The sequence below is a fragment of the Pyxicephalus adspersus genome, chromosome 11, assembly GCF_032062135.1.
Source record: "Pyxicephalus adspersus chromosome 11, UCB_Pads_2.0, whole genome shotgun sequence".
Taxonomy (NCBI): domain Eukaryota; kingdom Metazoa; phylum Chordata; class Amphibia; order Anura; family Pyxicephalidae; genus Pyxicephalus; species Pyxicephalus adspersus.
In genome coordinates, this window is record NC_092868.1 from 56,464,351 (window position 1) to 56,490,245 (window position 25,895).

Here is a 25,895-nt window from a genome sequence, read left to right on the forward strand (position 1 = left end):
CCCTGAAAATTGTCATGGACCCTACCCCTGAAAATTGTCATGGATCCTACCCTGAATAGTGTCATGGACCCTCCCCTGAATAGTGTCATAGATCCGCCCCTGAATAGTGATATTATGAACCCGGCCCCTGAATAGTGTCATGGGCCCGCCCCTGAATGGTGTCATGGACCCCCTTAAATAGTGATGTATGGACCCGCCCCCCAGATAGTGCTGTCAGGGACCCCTGAATAGTGTCATGGATCTGCCCCTCAATAGTGATATTATGGACCGCCCCCTGGATAGTCCTATCATGGACCCGCCCCTAAATAGTGTTGTCATGGACCCGTACCCTTGTTGGTGATGTAATGGACCCACCCCCTGGGTGGTGATTTCATTGACATGCCCCCTGGTGGTGATGTCATCACACATCCTTGGCTCAGTGTATGCACTAAAATCCACCAATCCTCTGATTTTTTAATTTCCTGCAGGGTCAGCAGCCTGGAGGTCAGTCCCTACCCTCAGAACTACATCTCCTAGGAGCTGTTCACCTACAGACCCACAAGAGTTAAGGCAGCCGCTTGGCATTTTATATTGAGCTGGATGGAACAGAACCTCAGGTGGGGAGGAGTTACATCATCAAATCATGTTAATAGTTTACCAGGATTTGTCAATCATTTTGCAGGAATCATCATCTCCAGCCAATCAGAGCCCAGATTGTCCTTTATTGGACCTCTGGATAAATAGAACTCCTATAAGGATGGACTTTGTAGTCCCTGAGGCATGCTGGCTGAATGCTATGTCTTTGGATTATTTTAGACACTAATTGGTAGGTTGGCACCTGTGTGGCCCCTGTATGGATGATGAGGCGCCAGCTTAACCAATGACAGAATACCAGGACACATCTTGACCACGCCCATGCGGGGGGACCTTCAATCTGCAGTAGCACACCTCCACCACAAGATGTCCTCAGTCTTCCAGGGTAAATGATGTTTGGTGTAACTTACCTGTAAAGGTTATAACTTACCTTTTCTACTACCCAGGCACGGATGACCTTTTGCAACTAACTACTACCCAGGCTGGCGCTCTTGCAACTAATCAGAAGGTCTTGAATTAACCAATCAGTGACACCCACCAGGGATGCAGAAGGCTGAGGTGACCTTTACCCTTTTCATCTTCCTATGATAGATATTGTGAAAAGGAGGGCCCTGGCCAGCATAACTGGGACTTCCTTTATCACGGTAGGTTCACTTTATCACCAACCAGCCAATTATAAATGCCGCAGCGTACCTGAGCACCTCCCCCACTTTACCTGACAGGTGTACCTAATAAAGGGTCTGCTGAGAGTTACTCCCTCCCTCCCATCTGCCGTACGGCAGCTGCGCCTTTTACTAAATATAACTAAAATTAGAAGCGCGCAGAGGTACTCGCTGTCCGTGTCACACCACGCCTACTTAACAAGGTAACTGTGACGTTGCTATGGAAACCAGCGATCGCCAGATGCCCGGTTCTTCAACCAGCCAGTAAAAATAGCCTTAAAGTGGAAGAATCTGAGCCAAATCACGGCGACGCTGCTCTGTATGTCCATTGATTGGTCATGTGAGGGTCGGACACCCTAAAATAAAAATAATATGTGCAATTACAGGAGGAATCATCAGATCCAGTGATAGAAATGCAATATCCAGCGCTCGGTACTTAAAGAATCACTCTGGCCTTAACATGGTTAGTTTATTGGTGATCTCAAAATTCCCAAGCAGATGAATCAGTAAAATCTTTTATAGGAGTCACCATGTTAAGTTGTTTTCAGACATTTTTAAATATGCAGCTTTCATTATATTAAACACCTGGTGATCCTGCCATGGCATTCAGGATCTTACTGTAATAGGGTGACAACGCCTTGACTGGTTCTTCCAATTCTGCTCCGGGGTTGTCACACAAGACTACAAATGTCAAGCGCTCCACATCTTACTGCATCTTCAGCTTGCTCATTAAATTTCAACCCCAAGCAGAAACCTTTTACTTTCTCTGCTCCCCCTTCTCCTGGAGAGCACTGACTTTTCTTTAAAACCTGCAGATTTCTGATTATACACCCAGATCACTGCCAGGTGCCCTGCACCTGTAATACCCCAGCGCTGAGGTCATGTCTCCATCTCCTTCTTGTCCTGTCCAATCAGAAGAGAAGCCAGGTGTGAGGTGTTTTATGAATGGCCAGGAGGAAAAGGAAGCGGAGACACACAGGCCAATGGCTGGAAAGTACAGAGGGAGCTGCACTGACCCAGGGATGTGCAGGCTTTAGAGCAGTGGTCACCAACCAATGGTCCGTGAGAAACATTTGGTGGCCCACAGAAATATTTAGACATTTGCATTTTTTTATTTAATAATAATTTTAAAAAAATAATATTATAATAAACTCTTATATTCTGAATGACAATTTTCGCCTTTACATTGCACTAAATTCAAACTGTACCAAAGACGGAAAAACAACGTACACTTCTGTATTGTTTCCACCATTACAACAGTCACCCTGCTCCGCCAATACCGATTGTTTTATTTTATTTGTTTATTTCTCAGATGCTCTTTTAGGTAAGTCTGACCTGTTATATTTAATGGCATCAAATATCTTGACTTTGATAGCTATCATTTCTTGTTTGGTCTTAGATTCGAATGCAATAAACCCATATTGAGTGAGAATAAGCTAACTAATATTTTGCATTTCTTTAGTAATACCAAAGATAATGCAACTAATGATAATAGTAATAATAGTAATACCTCACTGTGAGCTGATCAATGAATCAGAGCCGCCACAGCCCTTGTCAGCACCATTAGGAAAATTATTATTTACAAGTGTTATTATCTTTATTAAAAAAAAATGATATTATTGGTTTGCAGGATTTAAAATGATAATTTAGTGGTCCCTGAGGTCCGAAAGGTTGGAAACCACTGCCTTAGATCAGCATTACCTCACATTATTATCATGGGGGAACCCTTGAAATAACTTTCAGGTCTTCAGGGAACCCCTTCTATTATTATTATTATTATTATTAATATTATTAAACAGGATTTATATAGTGCCAACATATTACGGAGCGCTGTACATTAAATAGGGATCGCAAATGACAGACTAATACAGACAGTGATACAGGAGGAGAGAACCCTGCCCCGAGGAGCTTACAATCTAGTAGATATAAATACTATATTCACAGTACATTAGTGTGGTGGCCAATAGGTAGAATGTCACCCTTACAAAAAAGATCATTGGAGTCACTTAAACTGACCTGAGAGTCACAAATTGCTCAAGGAACCCCCAGCAACCTATAGGAACTCAGATTTTTTAGACAGAGGGAACAGAGGCAATGTTTCTATCCAGAGTTCAGCTTTAATAGACAAGTTGCCTCAAGAGAGGTGATGCAGTATTCTGCAGAGCTATAACCATTTGTAGTCTTCATTATAAGTGTGACAACCCAGAAGCATAAATGGGAGTAAGAGACAAAACCTTGTCACCCTATCACCTGAACCACATGGCACCTGAGAACATAACAAATAAATTGATGCTGAATCAGGGGCAGCTCTTCTGGTGAAGCGGAAGAAGATGCGATGAAGGTTTGAAGTTTGTGCCGTAAACTGCTGCAGAACTAATTAGATTTTTTTTTGCTTCATTCAGAGGTCCAGCAAGCAATATACAATATACAAAGCCTAAGGCAGCGGATCTTCTCATTTCCTAGCTCTGATCTGTTCAGCTATAACCGGAGTGACCACAAATCCAATCTGTGCCCAATCGCTGCATGCAGCATGTATGACACGGTAACATTACAGAAAGTCATTTATCATTGCATTGTACCCAATGTGTACAGATATAATGGGCTTATGTCATGTGACTACACTACTCACACATTGTGCTTAGCCGAGTGTTTTTTGTAATGAATTTCATCTTCACAACCAGCTTTCTAAGCAGAAATGACTTCTGGTATTGAAGCGAGACAGAAAACTGGGAGTGGCCCCGGATTTTTGCTGCAAGGCCATTGGCTGGCAGTGGCCCTCTACAGATGCCTCGGGCATATAAAAATACAATTTCGCTCCAACAGTCAGGGGATGGAATGTAGCAGCAGCCATATTACAGGCTGATGAATAATAAATGAATGATGGGATAATTTTATAACATACAACATACAGGAAATATCTCTTACTCTGTGTTCTGTCACTTCCAGAGGTATTATTCACCAGCGGTGAATCATAAGCAGTGAGCAGGGCATTGCATAGACTTGGGGCCCCTATAGGGGGCAGTGTTGGGTAAGGAGAATTCAGGGCCCCTGTGCAGGGGGGGCTTCCTCTGTATTCTGTCACTTCCAGAGATAATATTCACCAGAGGTGAATCATTGCAGTGAGCAGGCCCCTGCATAGACTTACAGCACCTATAGGGGGCAGTATGGGTAAGGAGGATTCAGGGCCCCTGTGTAGCTGCACACTTTGCAACACCTTCCCCCCACCATAAGGTATCCAACTGCAGTACAGCTGGGACATATTTGAAGCCAAAATCTTTTAGTTGTGGGGCAACTTAGACCCTCTGTCAGGTTCTTATTGCTGGTGGCCATTGTTCCAAATTTTACAGGTCTCACTAGAACAGGAAATAAGTAGAAACCTTTAAATGAGGACCCTGCTAAAGTGACAGCTGTGTCAAGGTGATTTTATTCCAACTTTGAAGAGATTTTCATATCACTTCCTGTTGTATTTCTCTACTACCCAGCAGGGGTCACTCTATCCAGCATGTCTAGGCAGGTTGTTTTTGCTTGGAGACTTCCCTAACCCATGCCCACATGTGATGTTGAGCCTCTATGTCACGGGTCGGCAAAGTCTTATGACCACTAGGCCATGTCTGGGGTGGGCGGGAGCTCACTAGGCTGCACCCACCCTAATGGCTCCACCCACCACCAGGGAACACCCCCTGTAGTGAAATCCCTCTCCTCCGTGTGCATTGCGGATTTCCCTTCAGGGAGCTTTCCCTATTTACCGCGGCGGTGGAAGTATCAACGCCTACCGCAGTAAATAGGGGAGCCACTGCAAGGGGGCGGCACTGGAGCTTCGGTGGCTCCGGAGCTCCAGCTCTGGTAGTTCCTAACGCCCTCTGGCCGATCCAGCAAAATGCTGGCGGGCAACCCGCGGCTCCGGCTTTAGGCCGGAATGAACTGCCGGCTAGGCTGTATCTGGCCTAAAGGCCGGAGTTTGCCGACCCCTGCTCTACGACTTAAAGACTTAAAATCCGATGAATGAAAGGGGTGGAGTCAGTGACAGTCAGAATGGGGGGAGGAGCTAGATGATGCTGGACCTCCCAGCCAGGCAATGAGACGGGGGGGGGGGGGGGGGTTGCAGCTTCTAATGTACATTGTGACAAGCTCACAGTGTGCGCTGATATCAGACTAAAGAATTTTAGTCAAGGAGAGGAGCCCTAAAATTGTGCAAGATTGGAGGAAAGACTGGAGGGATGATTTATTGGCCCTGATTTATTAAAGCTGTCCAAGGCTGGAGAGGATACACTTTTATCAGTGAAGCTGGTTGATCCAGCAAACCTGGAATGGATTTCTTCAAAGTAATTTGCTATTTGATAGCAAATGTTTTAAATCCTGGACCAGCTTCATTCCAGGTTTGCTGGATTGCCCAGCTTCACTAGTGTATCCTCTCCAGCTTCGGAAAACTTTAATAAATCAGGTACAATGATGGACAGGATCAAGGGCAGATTTAACAAAGGGCACATCGGAGGGCAGATTTAACAAAGGGGAGGCTGGAGAGCAGATTTAGGACCCCCTTACTAGTGCACTGGTGCAGTGATCCTCTTCCCATCCTCAGTGACCTCCGCTAGCTGTGTGAATGAGCCACTAAACAAGCTCCCCTTATAATAATGACAGGGCACACCTTAGTGATATCCAAGCAAGGATATTGACATGATAATACTCCCCCTGCCGCTCTCTCCACTCCTCCAATGACCTACTAATGACTTCCTCACTCATAACCTCATCACACGCATGGATACAAGACTTCTCTAGAGCTGCCCCGACTCTCTGGAATGGTCTTCCTCGTCCTTTTCGGCTTGCTCCTACTTTCTGCTCATTTAAAAGAGCGCTCAAAACATTTTTTCAAACTTGCCTACCCGTCTTCTTCTGTTTTTTGAAACCACCACTACATATCTCCCATCCTATTGTGTGTAAATTCCCCCACCTACTAGATTGTAAGCTCTTCGGGGCAGGGTTCTCTCCTCCTGTATCACTGTCTGTATTAGTCTGTCATTTGCAATCCTTATTTAATGTACAGCGCTGCGTAATTTGTTGGCCCTATATAAATCCTGTTTATTAATAATAATAATAATAATAATAATGATGGATGATGTGGAACAAACATTAGGATGTGTGATGTGTCAGTATAATCCACATTTTTCTAGTGACCTAATCACTCTCTTTGTGAATGACACAAATAATGAGTGGGAAGTGTGACCTATATAAAGGAATGTATTGGGGAGAAGATCCTCTGTGCACTCTGCAATGAAGTCTGGAGGACCCCTTTATCACCAGTGAATCCTTGTACAGACTGTGATCTGCAGTGAATGATCCTACCTGATAGAAACTCATCCCTCTGCTTATCACTGATCACCAGTTATTTCCATGAGTGACAGAAATGATCATGGGATTTGCAGCGGGGTGGTATGGATAGTGACCCTATGACATGGCGATCATTATGACATAGCGATTCCATAGTGGTGTGAGGGCCGTCTGTGTCCTGCAGATAATTGTCAGTATCACAGGGCCCCAGGGGATGTCAGGCCCTGCGTGAGCCCCGGGCTCTCCGGGTCATTGTGCAGATGTTATGACAGATGTAATGATAGTAGGAGGGGGCTGCTCACTACTAGGCCACATGGATCTGAGCTTTTGTTTAGACTCAACATGGATGAGACTGAGTGTTCCGTTATCTGCTATCCTTTGTCTTCAGCCTTCTCCTCCTCTCTGTCCTCCAGGGATACACAGGAAAACTCTACCTGATCCTTACCATGTCCTCCAACTGATCCCACCGCTCAGAGACATGTCTTATTATCTGCTGCTTCCTCTGCCACATCTGTCAGACATCAAGAGAAGGCTACTGATGTGCCAGTGTAGGTAGTGCTAGGTGTAAAATATGTAACATCATTTTCTTTGCAACCTTCTTACTTTCCTTTCCATCACCTTTCTTTCCTTTGCTTTCCTCCTCCTTTCTTTCTTTCTTTCTCTTGCTTTCCTTTCCTTTCGTTTTTTTTTTGTTCCTGTACTTTCCTTTGTTTTTCTGTTCATTTTCTTTCCTTCACTATCCTGTTCCTTTGCTTTTCTATTCTTTTCCTTCACCTTTTTCTTCCTTCCCTTTGCCTTTCTCTTTCTTTCCTCTCCTTCCCTTTGCTTTTCTATTAGTTTTCTTTTCCTTCCCCTTTTTCTTACTTTCCTTTCCTATTCTTTTCTTTGCTTTTCTCTACTTCTTTTCTTTTCTTTCTTTTGCTTTTTCTTTCCTTTTTTCTTCCTTTCTTTCCTTTCCTTTGCTTTTCTCTTCCTTTTCTTTTCTTTTCTCGTCCTTTCCTTTCCTTCTCCCTTCCTTTCCTTCTCCCTTCCTTTCCTTCTCCCTTCCTTTCCTTCTCCCTTCCTTTCCTTCTCCCTTCCTTTCCTTTACTTTGCTTTTCTCATTCTTTTCTTTCCTTTTCTCTTCCTTTCTTTTCCTTTTCTTCCCTTCCTCCATTCCTTTTCCAATCCACTTTGCCTCTCTGGAGTGTAAGCTTTTGGGGACAGGCTTCTCTCTCATTTATCTTTGCTTTCTCAGTAACCCCCCCCCCCCCCCGCTTATCTTTTTGGACCCTCCACCCCCTCCTTGTACCGGATGACAGTTTTGGGCTTGCTGCCCCTCTGCCCCCTCCATGCGGTGCTCCTCCCCCTCCTCCTCCTCTGTACTGCCCCTCTTATCGGGTGCTGATGCTGAGTATTCAGCGGAGTCAGGTAGAGGAGAGGAGCGGAGGAGTGTGTGGCTGCAAGTGACAAGAGTCTGGTGAGTCCTCATATCACAACTACTGACCATAGTCCTTGTGTCTGAATATTCTGTATGGAGATTTCTTCTGTCTGACATCTCCTCATCATCTCCATCTCTTGGATCATCATCTCCCCAAAACCTGACTCCCATCTGCTCCCCATCCCTGACCATGCCATCCTATCCTGCCCCACCGTCTATAGTCAGATTGCATCGGTCATTGTAAGAACATTGTCATTCCCCAGCCTCTTCTCCATCTTTCATGTTTTCTTTCCGTCCTTCTGTTTCTTCTTCTTTTGTTGGGGGTGGGGAGACTCCAACAATCAAATCTTATTATTGCTCTTCTTTAAGATCAGCTGAACAATAGTTGGGTATTGCCAGCTCTGCGGGCACTTTGTGTGTCTTTAGGGGGGAAATTACTTGGGCAGTGCTAGGAAACAACTTAATCTCTGAGTTGGCCACACAGCTCATCCATCAAGCTGGAAATTCTCTGTAACCAAATATTACCTGCGCAGATTTCATGTTATAAATCACAGAAAGATTCAGTTTCTAAGGATAGAGGAACGTGGATGAGCTAATCATTAACGTGATTCCATTGTCTATGGGTAAATCTGCTGCTCACCAAACCTGGCCGGCTGGTTGGCCATTTATTTTGCAATTTTGAACATTTTGGATTTGCATTTGTGACAATTGCATTCTGTAAACCATATGGCTATGAACTACGAACTATCGGCGTGCCAAAACACAAGCTTTCAAAATACCCCCAGGGGTAGCACTGGGAAAACTCTCCCAGATGGTGGTGAATCTTGTAGTCCTATAACCACATTCACGGGCGCACATGCCCATGCTTTCCATAAAACCATTATTTTGTTTTAGCTAAGTAGCAGAATTCATTGTCCTAGTGACACGACCGCATTCATTTGTTGTTTAGTATTTTCATTTTGCTTGTTTGTTGTTTTTTAATGTTTATTACAGGGGTCTATTTATAAATGTTTTCACCCAAGATTTACTCCATATTCAGACCGACATTTACATTTTCCCAGTCTTGCTTTATGGAGAGAACAGAAAACCCTGACAAGAATATTTAAAGAAACAATTAGACACCTAAGAGGTTTTATTTCTTCATCATATATTCACCCAACTTTTACCCAATTTCTATATATTTTCAAAGTGAATTTAATTATAAAAATATAAGAATCAGATTTTTGAATTGAATGTTAAAAATGTCTAAAAGTTGGGTGACTTTTGTATTAAACATCGGTTTGAATTGATTGAAATAGATCCGTAGGTGTTTTTTTTTTTGTATTGTAGATATTTCGGGTTTCTTTACATATAAGAGAGCAATGTGTAATAGAAGAGAAGAAATCAAATTATCAAAAGATGATTCACTGTACATTACTATGGGCTCTATTTATAAAGCAGGGATTGTTAGATTCCCTGCTTTATGAATAGATTTCTAATATTATTGTAATTAAACAGTATTTATATAGCACCAACATATTACGCAGCACTGTACAATAAGGAAGGGTTGAATACATACAATGACACAGGAGGAGGAGACGACCCCAACCCAATGTTACTTTTTATATAATAATAATAATATATTGGGCAGCACAGTGGCTCAGTGGTTGGCACTCTGGCGTTTGCAGCGCTGGGTCCCAGGTTAAAATCTCAGCAAGGACACTATCCCCATAGAGTTTGCAGGTTCTCCCGATGTCTGTGTGGGTTTCCTCCGGGTACTCCATTTTCCTCCCACATCCCAAAAACATGCAGTTAGGTTATTTGGCTTCCCCCTAAATTGACCTTAAACTGTATTAATGGCATATGACTATGGTAGGGACATTAGATTGTGAGCTCCTTTGAGGGAAAGCTAGTGACATGACTATGGACTTTGTACAGCTCTACAAAATATGTTGTCGCCATATAAATACTGTGTAATAATGATGATAATGATTGTCAATGCTAAACAATGCACAGCAGCTATTGGTGCATCTATCAGGGTGCTGTCCGACTTTAGAAGATCTTTTCCTTTACAAATGTCTCTTATTGAACAAATCTATATTTTGGATGATATAATCCTATGCCATAGAGGTCACCTGACGACTGACCGGTTCTACTTTGACTTTTTGTACTTTTTGTCACCCAGCTCATGAGAGTGCTCAACATTATGATTGTGATTGAAAATGGTACCAATAAATCTGCATCTGGATTTTAAGGCAGCATGGTGGCTCAGGGCTTAGCACTCTGGCCTTTGCAGCGCTAGGTCCCAGGTTCGATCCCCAGCCAGGACATTATCTGCATGGAGTTTGCACGTTCTCCCCGTGTCTGCTTGGGTTTCCTCCGGGTACTCCGGTTTCCTCCCACATCCCAAAAACATGCAGTTAGGTTCATTGGCTTCTCCCTAACAATTGACCTTAGACTACATTAATCACATATGACTATGGTAGGGACATTAGATTGTGAGCTCCTTTGAGGGACAGTTAGTGACACGACTATGGACTTTGTACAGCGCTGCGTAATATGATGGCGCTATATAAATACTGTATAATATTAAAAGGATCCGAGCTGCAAGCATTATATAGGGGGAGGGGGGGGACTATATATATATATATGGAGCGCCAACATATTACACAGCACTGTACATTAAATATTGGTTACAAATGACAGACAGATACAGACAGTGACACAGGAGGAGGAGAGGACTCTGCACCAAAAAGCTTACAATCTAAGAGTTTTTCAGGGACAAACAACTTTTAAAAGAAATCCCTTCTTGGTATAACGGGAGCGTGCGATGTCCTTGTGTGTCTTTATATGCACATGTATAATGAGCATCCAATTCCCGGGACGCCACTCTGTTCACAGAATGTATTCCTACACATTGCCTAACTCAGCTCTTGCCGGTCACATTCACAACCCCCAGCCTCTCCTCCTGCTGAGGAACTACAAATGGTTTGCAGAGCCCAACGCACTTCTCAGCACAGAGCTTCCAGTGCAACACACAGGTGACCCCATTTGACCTCACATTCAGATGGCAGACAGTAGAGGATTACAAAGTGTTCCATGCAGTCTGATCCATTCATTTCTTTGTATTTTTCCCATTTTGTAGAAGCTTTGCTGGCTCAGCCAGTTTCATCAGCCATTGCTCTTTTCATAAAACTGTCTACGGATGGATTTAAACTTTCCTCCTGCCTAATTGAGATTGTGTCCCCGTGTTCTTCATACTGTATGTTCAAGCCCCTGGAACCTTTTCCCACCATTTTTGGGAACTTGGATTTGGTGCCAAGAATCTTGTGCTGTTCTTTACCATGGAGACTGGGCCATAGGTAACAAAGTAATTATTGAATTGAAGGACTTCATTTAGTGTTGGATGTTAGGCTACGTAAACACGTGCAATAATTATCATTGGAAAATGAACGATTAACTACAGATCAACGCTTATTCACGATTATTTTGTGTACATGCTGAAACGATACGATCGTTCAAATATAATCCAGCAATAATTTACACACACTAGATACAATCGTTTGCACAATGCAGGAAGTGACGTGTACTGGAGAAAGTGTACTGCAGAACCATCCACGATCACTTAACAGATAGCGAACGATCGTCGCCCAATCAGATCCACCGGGGCGGTCGTTTGTTTCCAGCAACATTCCTCGTTCATCCTCGTCATTGGTTAGTCGTTGTTTAATTTTTTTGTTAACGATTATCAGACAGTCGATCGTTAGTCTTTTATTCCCAGCGATAATTATTGCACGTGTGTACATAGCCTTAGGTTCGGGGTCAAACCGGGTAGGGCTTTATTCTTAGTATGTACTTTCTGTAACTGTCAGAAAAGATTGTTGGCGATCATTTTAGGATGACAGTTTAGGAACAATCACTATGGCTCTGTGCCCAGCAGCCTGGATGAGTGAGAGGTGCCCTGTAACAGGATCATAAGTGGAATAGCGTTGGCCATCCATTGGTTGACACCAGAAACTATACATGGGGTCTGATTTATTAAAGCTCTCCAAGGCTGGAGAGGACGCATTTTTGTCAGTGATCCAGAAAACCTGGAATGGATTTCTTCAAAGTCATTTGCTTTTTGCTATCAAATGTTTTGAATCCTGGACCAGATCCATTCCAGGTTTGCTGGATGACCCAGCTTCACTGATGGAAGTGTATCCTCTCCAGCCATTGAGAGCTTTCATAAATCAGGCTCATGGGCCCTGATTTAATAAAGCTCTCCAAGGCTGGAGAGAATACACTTTCATCAGTGAAGCTGGGTCATCCAACAAACCTGGAATCAATTTCCTAAAAGTCATTAGCTATTTGTTAGCAAATGTTTTCAGTCCTGGACCAGATTCATTCAGGTTTGCTAGATCACCCAGATCCCCTGATGAAAGTGTATTCTCTCCAGCCTTGGATAACTTTAATAAATCAGGGCCATGGAGTCTAGATACACCCTCCTTATCATAAACCACCACCAGGCAATCTCTACCCAATAGGAATTTTGCCAGCTGTGTACCTGGACAGCCGTGCATTCTGTATACCGTAACACTTGGCTCCTATCAGATGTTTACCCTGCTCCCTACTCATTCACCTTGTATGAATGCATAAAGATATCATATAGTGAACTTGATGCAAAATGGTCACTTTAGGGTCATTGCAATGACAGGGGGCGCACTGTGCACCCGGTGGTATGGAGATGCTGGTTTTTGTTTCGGGGGAGGTCAAGGAAGATATTACTCTCTCTCAGGTATGTTACATGTCCCAACTGGGGAGATTCACCTTATTTCACTGGGGACACAGACATTGAAATTCTAACCCTTCATTCACTTTAACATTTTGGCTAGAGTTTGGTGAGAAAAATATTATATTTACCTATAATTAGCACTCATCACCCCCTCCCCTGCAGAGATGTAACGGAGAGGACTCCTCATTGTGTATAACACTCATCTCACCCCCCACTGATCCTCCACACCGAGAACCTTGGGAAACACTCGTCCACCATCATTGATTAAAGAGACCGAGCCCCGGGCTGAATGCCTTATAAATACCTCACAAGGGGAAGGACAAGGTCCCCTTTAATGAGAACTTCCTCACTTATTTCTGTTCTCTATATATTTATGTAAGAGGGCTAGAAACTCACTGCAACCAAGGCAGATCTGTCTGATATATTCATCTATTTATTATCTGTTATCAATCTATATCTGTGTATTTCATATCTATATATTATCCATCAATCTATCTATATCTGTGGTATCTATATATTTCATCCATATATCTCTATGTGTTTCATATCTGCAAATATTATCCATCCAACCATCTCTCTATTATCTATTTATCCATCTATCTATTCATCCAGCTATTCATACATCCATCTCTCTATTACCTATTTATCCAACAATCTATTTATCCAGCTATTCATCTAGCTATTCATCCATCCATCTCTCTATTATAAATTCATCCATCCATCCATTTCTCTATTATACATTCATCCATCCATCTATTCATCCATCCATCCATCCTTCTATTATCAATTCATCCATCCATCCATCTCTCTATTATAAATTTATCCATTCATCTATTCATCCATCCATTCATCCATCCATCCATCCATCCATCCATCCATCCATCTCTCTATTATCAATTCATCCATCCATCCATCTCTCTAATATAAATTCATCCATTCATCCATCCATCCATCTCTCTATTATCTATTCATCCATCCATCCATCTCTCTATTATCTATCCATCCATCCATCCATTCATCCATCCATCCATCCATCCATCTCTCTATAATCAATTCATCCATCCATCTTTTCATCCATCCATCTCTCTATTATTCATCCATCCATCCATCCATCTATTCATCCATCCATTCATCCGTCTCTCTAATATCCATCCATTCATCCATCCATCTCTCTATTATCTGTTCATCCATCCATCCTTTATTTCATTTATCTATCTATCTATCAATTCCTCCATCTATCTCTTTAATGTATTTCATACCATAGATAATCCGTGCCTGTAATAAACAGAACAATGACACAACTGATATAAAGCTGGTGGAACTCTTATTAATAGGTCCCCCTCCCCATGTCCTCCCAGATCTATGTGTGGCCCCCACAGGAGTGGTGAGTAAAGTCAGGTCTGGATCTATGAATGGGAATATCCCGGACAGATGGACAGACAGCTAATCTCCGCACATTTGTCACACTCTCTCCGCCATTGTATGAGTAGCGGCTGCTGCCATTCTCTGGTCACCCAGCATGTGTCATTGGGGGGGTATCCGTGTCATCTGTAGATTCATTAGGCGAGTAATTAATCATCTGCCTGTGATGGGACATCCATCATCTAATTATTAAAAAGCCTATTTTTGAATCTTTAATAAATGGCCCTCTTTATAAGTCACGCCAAGCATTGGAGAGACGGGTACCGGAGATGGCGGGGACTTGCTGGGAGGCCTGGTGTACTGCTGGGTGGCAATCCATTTACTGAGGTAATTAAAACCAATCCACATGTACCACAGATGGCAAAAGAGATGAAAAAGGAAACAATTAACAAGCATAGCAACAGTTGCCCCAAAGAGACCGCAGTGACGGCAAATGGTGGCGGTGTCACCATCAGCCAGAAATCCGTCGTAGCCCATGGGGGTAATTCTACTGGTATAACAAACCAGCAATCCCTCTGTATTATGGTAGAAACAAGCAATTATTGTTAATGAGTAAACGTAAAGCCACAAGGATGTAGATGAGGAAGACTTCCCTTCACTTCCTGTCCAAAGATAACACAAAAGGACATTAAGGGAGAGGCAAGCGGTCCCTACCCCTCCTTACTCAACACCAGGTCATCACCAGGTCAACAGATTCCTATTGACGCCAATGGTGTAGTGTAGATGGCAGGTCAGAGGTCGTTTTTGAATTTTGGCTTTGTGTTGCATTTTTTTGGACGCAGTTTGTCCTATTAAGCTGCATTAAATTGCAGGGAAGCAGGGCAAGCCTTTCCTTCTTAAATAAGGCATTTTGCATTTAAACGTAGCGTTACCTATAAAAGAAAAAGCCTGAAGGTAGCAAAGGTTTCACAAGGTAGCAAATGTAAAATCACATGACTGATCACATGACCCATGCTACCCATGACTGCACCAGATCAGTAACTGAAAGTGGCACTAATGGACTAAAATTTTAGCCATGGCCACCATCAGAAATTGCAGGACCCCATGCTTGGTAAACTTCCTTCTGCCCCTGTCTAAAAGTTCCAGCATTGCAAAAGTCATGCTCTTTTGTCCGGGGCTGGGTACAGAAATACCCCTTGTCACCCCTAATGGCAGCTCTAAAGGCATGCACACATCTAACTTTACTGAAGATGGGGAATGGTAACTAATCCAATTGTAAAAATGATAGCTAGAATCTGATTGGTTGGTACAGGCAGCACAAATATTTGCTATATTTTGATTGGTGCTGGTTGTTCAAGCATCCAGGTTTATAGAACTCAGCAACACAACACAGCCCTGGCAGCAGACCTGATTTTTCTCTGCAAAATATACCAGGTCTTGTCCCGCCCCATCCTGTGATTGGACGGTAAAAGGAGAAGCAGTAGATTGATGAGCTTGTCTCTCCCATATTCTATAGTTACATAGTAGGTTAGGTTGAAAAAAGACATAAGTCCATCAAGTTCCACTACTAGGGAAATAAACATATCCCAGATATAAAACCCTATAATTTAGCACATGAGCACTGCCTCACCTCTGGTTGGCTGCTTGATGAGCACCGCTCCACAACTGATCTGCTACTTCTTCTTCTCTTAGTATGAGGTCTGCTGTACAAGAAAAGTGAAATTAGGATTCTTCCACTGTTTATAAAAAATATGATATACCGAGGAGCCGCATTAAATTTATGTCCTTATTATCTGCTTTTGGGCACAGAGCAGGGGAGGAATATTTTAGGCCATGCAGCTATACTGTGTGCTGACGCCTCAAAGGATCCATTTATCCTTGTCTGCGTTCCAACCTCCTTTGTACCCCTCTATAGATAAAAGCTCTATAACTCTAGTGGTGGCCGATTATCTCAGCTTTTTTGTCCCTGGAAAATAATAATCGTGCTTGGATCTCACTGCCTTTTGGTTGTAAACGCAGGTCGCCTTCCCCAGAGCGCCGACGTCTCATAAAATCCGCCAGGGGCATGGGAGAGGCAGGAAAACAAAGGTCCCAGCACCCAGCTGCTTCATCGTCACAGCCAGTGTTTTCTTCTTCATCCTTCCAAAATAAAAAAAGCCTTTAATATTAGATCCAGAAAGTGACAATGTGACCACCGCAGAGCAAAAGCAGCATGGAGACGGGATGAGGAAGGGATCTTTGAAGTTTAATGAGACTCTAATTCCAGCTCGCCATGACTCCTCAGTCTTGCCAAGCCTCTCGTGTCCAAATTTATGGAGAGTACAAGTGGTTTCATCCTGGTAGCAACATGATAAACATCCATCGCCCCCCCCCAGGTCTGATTTATATACACTTTGGTCTTAGATTCTCTGGCACGACGCGTCAAAAGGCCGTGTGAAGCTGTACAGCAAACAGGCAACCGCGGGAGATGAGCATCCGAGATTGTGCTCTGCCTAAAAAAACTCGATTGTATAAAAGAACAGAGACTTCCGACCAAGATAAAAACTGGCAACACGTTACACGCACTCGATTTGTTTCTGCAACACAATTGGGCAAATTTAGGCCCAGCACCAAGCTGCTTTTGCTGCATTTCATATATACATTTACATGAAATGCGTGTTTTAATAAAAGGAGAGCCAATAATATAGCAAGCCGGAGTTTTTTTTTTTTTTTTGCACATGCAGCTTGCAGATAAGAAGTACCTAAGGCTATGTACACACAAAGGGTCTTTCACCATCTATTCCAACGACAAAAGACTGCAGGAGCGCCGTTCTGTTCTATGGAAAGGGGAGGAAGGATGGAGCGGCACCCCGCTGCGCTCTCTCCCCTGCACTTTCATTACGGTAATTCGCCGCTCGTAGGTGGGCCGGGACAGGCGTTGGAACGAGGAACGCTGTACACACGCCAGATTCTCATCTAATATCGGCCCTGAGTCGATTATTGGATGAGAATCATTTGATGTGTGTATGTAGCCTAAGGCTAAGGAATCTGGCATTTGTACAGCACTCGTCTGATGTCATTCATTGATCCGTTCTGTTGGATCCACGAACGAGGAACGATCCTAATGAAAGTAAAGGGGAGAGAGCGCAGCGAGTGCCGCTCCACTATTTTCCCGTCTCCTTGGAACAGAACGGTGCTATATGTACAGAGCTTGTTCAGTCTTTTGTTGTTGGAAAGGATCATAAAATGTACTTTACAATGACAGCTATTGCACTTGTGTACCCAGCCTAAGTGTGGATGGGCAGCAAGGTTGCAGTGTGGTTATCGCTTCCTCCCGCCCATGCCTCCCGCCATGTGGCCTTGCTATTGACATGCTACATGTAGCTGCTGAATGGGGGTAATAGTAGTAAGCTGTTCAGTACAACCTGCGGTCCAGTGTTCAATTTCTGGCTCTTTAAAAAGCATATTCTGGAATAGCTAAGTCGCCAGGAGCTGTCTGGAACATCTATTCTCACCACCCATTTGAACTTAGCTTGCGGTGGTGTCAAATGGGTAATTTTGTAGCAAAAGTTCATTGTTGCTGCAGATCAATACCATAGATTTACAGCAAATTCTAGCTAGCGAATCAATTTTTCTTCATCAGGCATGGTAAATTTATGGTGGTGCACATACACTCCCAGTGGTCCCTGATATGGAAGGATTGTCCCTATTTATATCTGCCAACAGTCTCTGATATGGAGAGACTGCCCCCTCCTCATGTCTTCCAATGGTCTATCATTTGGAGAGACTGTCCCTCTTCAAATCTCCCAACTGCCCCTGATTTCGAGGGACTGTCCTTCTTCATGCCTTAAAGTTGTCTCTGATTTGGAGAGACTGTCCTCTCTTCTTATTACCTCTCAACTGCCCCTAATTTTGAGCGATTCGCCCTCTTGAAATCTCCCTCATTTGTAGGGACTGTCCTTCTTCATACCGCCCAGCTGCCCCTGTTTTGAAAGGACTGTCCCCTCTTCATGCCTTCCAGTTGTCTCCTATTTGAAGGGACTGTCCCTCTTCGTACCACCCAGTGGTATCAAGTTTGTAATTACATTAAATATTAGTAGGATTTTCTTAGTAAGAAAAGGATCCTAAACAGTAAGAGACAATTTACACAAAGCACCTACAGACCAGCTGGCTAGCGGCTGTTTCATCCCTTATCCCTGTTATCACAAGGCAACCACTGACCCAATGAATGAATGCAAACTTTTGCTGCTTGGGATAGTGGGGGTTAAGGGGTGGAATGGCTGCCACCTCAATAAGTTCTCCTTACTGCTCCCATCGCTCAATTTCAATTGCTACACATCCAGGTGAGGAGAGCATATTGACATGTAATTGACATGAGAATTTGCTAAACACTGTAGTGGTTGCTGTGCAGTCCTCCCGCCACCTGCTGCAAAGTATCCTTGGTCACCTGCTGTCCTTCATAACTTGGAAATTGTTCCCATTCAGGTCTATAGAAGTGGATCAGTGGCAAACCACTCTAGGATGTTGCATAGAGCTTCTGAAAATCTGAACTGCAACTACACCACCTGCAAAAATAAAAAGGTTCCAACCACTCCTGTCCATTTCAGTGATATTCAGGAGGTCTTTTTGGAAGTGCAGTACTCGTTAAAACTGGTAAGTTACAGTGGTACTATTAGTTATAACTGCCTATCTGACCCTCACTCTACCCAAAGCAGCTGAGCTGCCCCTTTATCATTATTATTATTATTATAAATAATATTTTTAATTATTATATATTAATAATAATATAAAATATTTATTTAACATATTATACAGTGCTGTACATTAAATAGGGGTTGTAAATGACAGACAGATACAGAGAGTGACTCAGGAGGAGGGGAGGACCCTGCCCTGAAGAACGTACAATCTAATTTTTTTCATTGCTCAGAGTGCCCAGCAAGTGTTAATGCACAAAAATGTACCCCTCAGGTTGGCATAGACACATGTTGTCAGTGACGCTAATCTGTGACAGGTGGAGGGCTCAACCAATGGATATTGCCAACCCAGATCCAACATTCAACCAGCTTTTATTGCAGGTCCCTAATTACCCCCAAAAAGCTCAATGAACGATTCCACATTGAGAAAAATGATTGTATTAGATTAAACATTTCCATAAGGTGGTATAAGATGGCGGTAATTAAAGAATTAGCACTATGGAATATCCATCCGGGTGGTGCTGATTATACCAGTCAGCCGATCAGAGCCAACCTGCAGCCTTGGCACCAGCTGGGCAGAAATCTTGTGAACGCAGCAGATGCGCATCTTTGGCATAAGCTTTGGCACGTTGGAGGGGCACCCGTAGGGAGGAGGGGCTGGTCCAGAAAAACTCGAGCAGCAGGGAAGGAAGAAATTGGAAGGAAGGAAGATGAAAAGGAAACATCAAAATGATTAATTACTCTCATTTGCATGTGAATCTGAGGCGGCCGTTTATCTCAGCAGATTGTGCCCATGTCTGTTCGTGCCAGGCTGCATAGCACTTCATATCAGCTTACTCCTCCGGGACTCTGAAGCTGCCGCTAGAGATTCACGCCCAAATTAAAATCGCAGATCCAATTTATCTCCATCATAAGGGGGAACGCCAGATAAAAGAGATGACCCTCTGATTTGTAATACCAGGTTCCTGCAGAACCTTCCTGCATAATGTGTGTTGAAATGCCCACTTGTAGTCTCCAATGGAAGCTACGGTGTGGCAATGCAGAATCACAACTGGACATTGTCACCTTATAATAGGAAGTAAATGAACACCCACCTTTATGGTAGGATCATGGGTGGGTGTTGGTGCTGGGTAGGACCAATTGATATATAGTTGGGTGCTTGTAAGTACAGTGGTACTCTGGTATAAGTCCGCTTTGGAATAAGTCCAACTTGGTATAAGTCCTGTTTGGACATGAAAAATTTTGCTTGGTATACAACCTTTGTGCTAGAACTTGTATGGGTCAAAATGAGTCATAACACCGCGCACTACCCTTATTTACCTCTCTCGAGACAAAGCCACGACTGCCCACGAGCGTCAGTACGCCAGTTGCCACCATTCAGTGAACAAGCCGCGCTATAACTCTCTGTGAATTACAGAACATCTCCTCCTCCTCTCTTCTCAGCACTATCCTAGTGGGCACTCAACTCTTCTCAGCAAGGTAAAGTGAGGTTACATTTTCATTTATTTCATCTAATTGCTTTTGTATTTATGTATTTTGTTATTAGGCAGTGTTTAAATTATTCTATACAACCCCATCAATGAATATTATGCCAACAACAATAGGATTTTTTTTCATGGGAACGGATTAATCATTTATTTTCTTATGGGAAAATTTTTTTTGGTATAAGTCCTGTTTGGTATAAGTCCAAGGATCTGGAACAGAAAAATGACTTATACCAAGGTACCACTGTACCCTGTTATAGTCAAGTTCTTTCTCTATGGCAGGGGAACTCTGCTGGAGGTTTGCAGTGTCTGAGCTCTCACTGGGTTGGCACGCATGCTTTGTATTGGCTATGGGTGAACTTTGTGCCATTACTTTAGATCACATTTATGAAGACTGCACATGACATGATGGCACAGAGGGTTTGGGACCAGCCCCTGGGTAGAGGACATCTACATGACCAGTGAAAGAAGTAGTGCAGAGTCAGTTTTTTCCATTACTCCAAATAGAAAGATCGGCCCAAATGCACACACTTGGCCTGATTCATCAAAGCTATCCAAGACTGGGAAATATACACTTTCATTAGTGAAGCTGGGTGATGTGAAAATGGGGACTTACAACAACTGAGGTCCTTACACCCCCTTGCCCCAATCCTATAGGGTGACCCTATGCAGCCCCTCTTCACCCTACTGTTGCATTATACCATCGATCATCCTGACGCATTAGGCAAGGGGGATCTTCCAAGAATAGATTTTTTCAGACAATAGCCTGTTGTTCCCCTGGGATAAGAGCAGGTGCTTTCCGTATGCAGATATTTGAAACATTCACAGTTATATAGGCCGCCTGGACTGATAGATCACACAGCTGAGCCTCACCTTCAAGGGCACCTGTCAGAAATACAAGAGACTCCATTTGTGTCTCTGCAGCATCTCCCTTATGCCAGTGCCAGAAATGTGAGATTGTCAGAGCTGTGACATATGGAAAGGATCCTTCGGAAGAATGTTTGTACCACTCATTCATCCAGCCAGTGCAGACACCCCATATATCAGCCTGATTTGCAATTCAGGCTTAATTTATCCTAGATTGTAAGCTCTTTGGGGCAGGGTGCTCTCCTCCTCCTGTGTCACTGTCTGTATCTGTTTGTCATTTGCAACCCCTATTTAATGTACAGCGCTGTGTAATATGTTGGCGCTAAATAAATCCTGTTTATTATTATTAATAATAATAATAATAATAATAATAATAATATACAGAGGCATTATTGGTAGGTGCACATAGCTCATAAAAAGTAAATAGGGAATAATTCTATGCTGTAGTGGGAGAAAATATAAAAAATATCCCTGTGCCTGACACCAATAAAAAGGTTTCCATACCCATGCCTGATTTTTGGGAACATTCCGACTGCGTCATGGGAAACCACTATAGTCAGACCATGGTGGTCCAGAGGGGGTGCCATGTTTTGTCTGCCATTTACATGGACAGTTCAGATGTAAATAGCGTTCAGCATTCTTTGATCCGCAATCTCTTTCCATCATTTGCTCTGTGCTGGCCCTGCAACGAGTGCCTTTGGATTAATTCCCAGCATGCACGTGGCTGAGCAAGGAAACTTAATTTGGTGGAAATATGCAAATCAGACAGCACATTTTCAATTTGCATAATTTTAGATAACATATTTGATGTCAATGTGTCTCTCAATTTTCTATTCATTATTGTTATTAGCGCCATTTGTTAGGAAGTTGGCAACTCGCTCCAGAGGGACGCGGCTGTGCAGCTCCTGTGCGTGCCCAGGAATACCAACGCTGGCACGATATTGTCGTAAAACAACGAGAACTTATTGTGTTTTTAATGCTCGATGCCAGAGAGGAATGTGGGGTGCAATGAGTGCTGAGTGAACATCCCCATGTTTTGGTTTGAATCAAGCAAAAATCAATTGGCAAGGTGAAAGCTGTGAGCTCATTTTTAAGGTACACAATGGGCTGCATAACCCCCTGGTTGCCAGGGGCAGAACCCATGGGACCTGGCATATTTCCTTTTACAATGCAGGGATGGTAGAAGCCCATCACAATGGGCAGGGCCTCTATTAGAAATCTCTGGGCCCATACTAAGTAAAATCTTCCTGGACTCCTGTCCCATGTTTTTAAGTTCCTGCATTGCAAAAGTCAAGGTTTTTGGATTGGTGCCTGGTACCCAAGTACCCCTTATCCTTCTAAATGGCAGCCCTGATAATAGGCACAAACAACAGAACTAAAAACTAAAGACTGGAATGATGGGAGCCATCATAATAGGCACAGCAGGCGTACAGACCCAGGAACTCAGTAAAGGAATGGGGGGAACCCTTTGTAATGGGCACTACAGGTGTACAGACCTAGGAACCCAGTAAAGGGATGGAGGGAACCCTTTGTAATGGGCATTACAGGTGTACAGACCCAGGAACTCAGTAAAGGGATGGAGGGAACCCTTTGTAATGGGCAATACAGGTGTACAGACCTAGGAATTCAGTAAAGGGATGGAGAGATCCCTTTGTAATAGGCAAAGCAAATGTACAGACCTAAGAACTCAGTAAAGGGATGGAGGGAACGCTTTGTAATGGGCACTACAGGTGTGCAGACCTAGGAATTTAAAATGGTGTGAACCCCCATAATTGGCATAGTAGGTTCCAGGGAGAGGGGGGGGGGGTTGTCTGTCATCCAGCCTTTTCCCTACTAACCTGTTTTTGAGTTGTGAGAGGAAAACCAAGCAGCTGGATGAAGTCCACACAAAAGTGGTGAATGCAAAAAAAAGTAGGTACCCCAGTACTAGAAGTAAAGTTCTGCACACACAATATTCAGCTAAGATCACATTGGGGAGGGGAGCCTGCAGGTAACGGCGGCTCGTGTAAAACACAATGAAATCAGATACGGCCGGCTTAGCTTCCGTGTAGTGACATGATCCCGCCGGTTTGTAATAAGGCCTGTAATACAAGTGGGGTCATTTTCCTTCCTAACTCTTTACATCGTCTCTACATGAACCGAGGCTGTAATGACACACTGCCCAGTCCAGGCTTCAGATTTGCAAGTGTACCTGTCATTATGGATCTGTGGGTCATAGTCTCCATTACTTTCCTTTCAGCTTTGTTACATAATTTAGGAAATGCAATGTTAAAAAACATCACAGGCACTATTATTAAATGGTGTATGGTTGAATCTCAAAACACACACATCTACGCGTTTCACTGAGTCTGCTTTATCAGGAGATTGATTCTTGGCTTCTCCCCCCTATATTCCCTCGAATACACCAAGGGCACCAAATCTGGCCCCAGAATACAGGGGAAGGGACCAACACGGCAGTCAACCTCCGGAGGTAGCAACAGATTACTAATAAACTATTCAAAATATCCAGCTGCTCCCACCAGTCATAACCGTGCTCATATATTTACTCCCATTATCAATTTTACCATGCTACAGTCGCGCATGCCCTTACTTTTTGATCCTACGCTTCATATTGTCCACTTGGTCAATCAAATTCAGAATATTAGAATTAATTTAAGGTCTGTTTGATAAATCGAATGGACTGCTGTCTGGTCACCATAACACAATCATGAGCTTGTTGGATGTGGATCAGAACCATGACCATCAGTAAAAGGTTTTTTTTGCCAACATCCTCCAGCTCCCCATGATGGTGGTTGTAAGATCCTCCACACATATTGGTGGAGTTCAACAAGCTTTGTGGCAATTTGTAAGGTCAGGTGATGATGTTAGATGAGAAGATCCGGCCCATAACGGACATTTCATTTTATCCAAAAGGTCTCCAGTAGTGTTGAGGTCAGGGCTTTGTGGAGCACACTCTTCACCAACCTGGTGACCCCATGTCTTTATGGAGTTTTGTGTCCAGGGGCACAGTCATGGGGGAAACAGAACTTGGGGGAACCTTACCAAACTGTGACCACAAGGTAGATAAGAAAACACAAGTCACAATTCATCCCAAAGGTGTTCAGTAGGCTCAGGGCTCTGTGCAAGACACTCGATTTCCTCCACACCAGACTGGTTACACCATAGGCATGATTTATTAAAGCTCTCCAAGGCTTGAGAGGATAACCTTCATCAGGTAAAGCTGGGTGATCCAGCAAACCTGAAATAGACCTGGTCCAGGATTGAAAACGTTTGCTAACAATGAGCAAATTACTTTTAAGAAATCCATTCCAGGTTTGTTGGATCACCCTGCTTCATTGATGAAAGTGTTTCCTCTCCAGCCTTAGACAGCTATGTGTATTTATAAAGCTGGCTTTGTACCCCAGTGCACAGTCATGGGGGGAACAGAACTTGGGGGAACTTCACAAAACTGTGACCACAAGGTAGATGAGAAGACCTGGGTCATAATTCAGCCCAAAGTTGTACAGTAGGATCAGGGCTCTGTGCAGGACACTCCAGTTCCTCCAAACTCATCAAACCACATCTTTATGGAGCTGGCTTTGTCATAGTGAAACAGAAAAGGGTCTTCACCCAACCAGTTGGTTGGACGTGCACAGTTGTCTGGTGAAAGCTCCATTCACTGGAAACACCTGAACTCCATCATTATTGGGGGAGGAGGGGGGGTCCACTAGCTTTAGTGTATCACTATGCCAAATTTCTGGGTTTGCCTGAAGTGTTCTTTTCATTCAGATCAGTGAATATGCCTTCTTACCAGCGGAATGACTTCCTCCCTCTTCACATAATATGTCCTGATTAAAGCCACGCTTCTTTTTATTTCCTATCTTTATCCCTCTTGTCTGTTAGTAATCCTCTTCTTTTCATCCCCGTCACGGCTCCGGTGAAAAGACGATAATTGATTTGCAATTTGTTAAAAAAGCAGATGTTATCTTTGTGTCACTGCGTCCTTGTTAATTACGCTTGTGTCGTGATGTTTTTACAGGTGCGGAGTTCTGAAGAATGGCGTCTTGCTACAGCTGCTTCCTCCTGTTGGTTTTAATTATGAATTCCTTGATGGGCACAGAGGCATTGGAGCCCAGAGCCAAGCGGCGTAGAGTCTCCGACAAGTACGGCGAGGATGTCTGGCTTCACCAGCACCACGACAGGCCACACCGGAGGTTGGGGCTGGCTAAGAAGGAGAGGACTCACGGTGGGGAGGAGGTTAAGGCTTCCCTGCTCCAGGTGGGGGACATGGGGCAGCTCGGGACTCTGAAACAAGACAGGTTGCAAAGTTTTGAACTTCCTTACAGTCAGAGGGAAAATCAGCCACCGGGGACACACACGAAGGGACGCAAACATAACAAGGAGCAAAGGCGGCCAAATCAGAAGGAACGGGTAAAGCAGCACAAAGGTAGGTTGTCTGTGAGAGTGTACTTACTCCCCTTTAGTATCAACTGTAAGTTTGCAGCATTTGGTAAATGTATACAAAATTCAGTGTTCAAGCCAGAACTTTTTTTAAGCTGGGTGATAAGAAATTGTAGGCGGGTGGTAGCCCCAGTTTTGTGAACCTACTGTTCAGTAACCACCCAAAAACAGCCGGGTAGTCACCGAAAAGTGCTGGGTGGTGCGTCCAGCTAAAAGGGGCTGGAGAGAACACTGGAAAATTCTCTATATAGATATTTTAGTCTCTATGCCATATGTGGTATCACTGGTAAGTAGATGATGAGTCCATATCTAGTTTGATAGTTTGGTTTCTGCTCA

At 43.6% G+C, this 25,895-nt stretch overlaps 1 protein-coding gene across 3 annotated transcripts in view; it reads left to right on the forward strand.

Moving 5' to 3' along the window:
- Nucleotides 1-1,080: 1,080 nt before the first annotated feature.
- DRAXIN (dorsal inhibitory axon guidance protein) overlaps nt 1,081-25,895 on the forward strand; it is a 40,572-nt gene continuing 15,757 nt past the window's right edge. The window contains exons 1-3 of one of the 3 annotated variants that reach the window (XM_072426974.1): nt 1,081-1,217; nt 3,638-3,777; nt 25,138-25,545. In XM_072426974.1, coding sequence (XP_072283075.1) covers nt 25,155-25,545 — 391 coding nt within the window. In that variant the 5' untranslated portion in view covers nt 1,081-1,217; nt 3,638-3,777; nt 25,138-25,154. Of the gene's footprint in view, nt 1,218-3,637; nt 3,778-7,938; nt 8,020-20,125; nt 20,248-25,137; nt 25,546-25,895 lie in introns of those variants that run through there. The other 2 variants (XM_072426975.1, XM_072426976.1) reach the window with 2 other exon arrangements.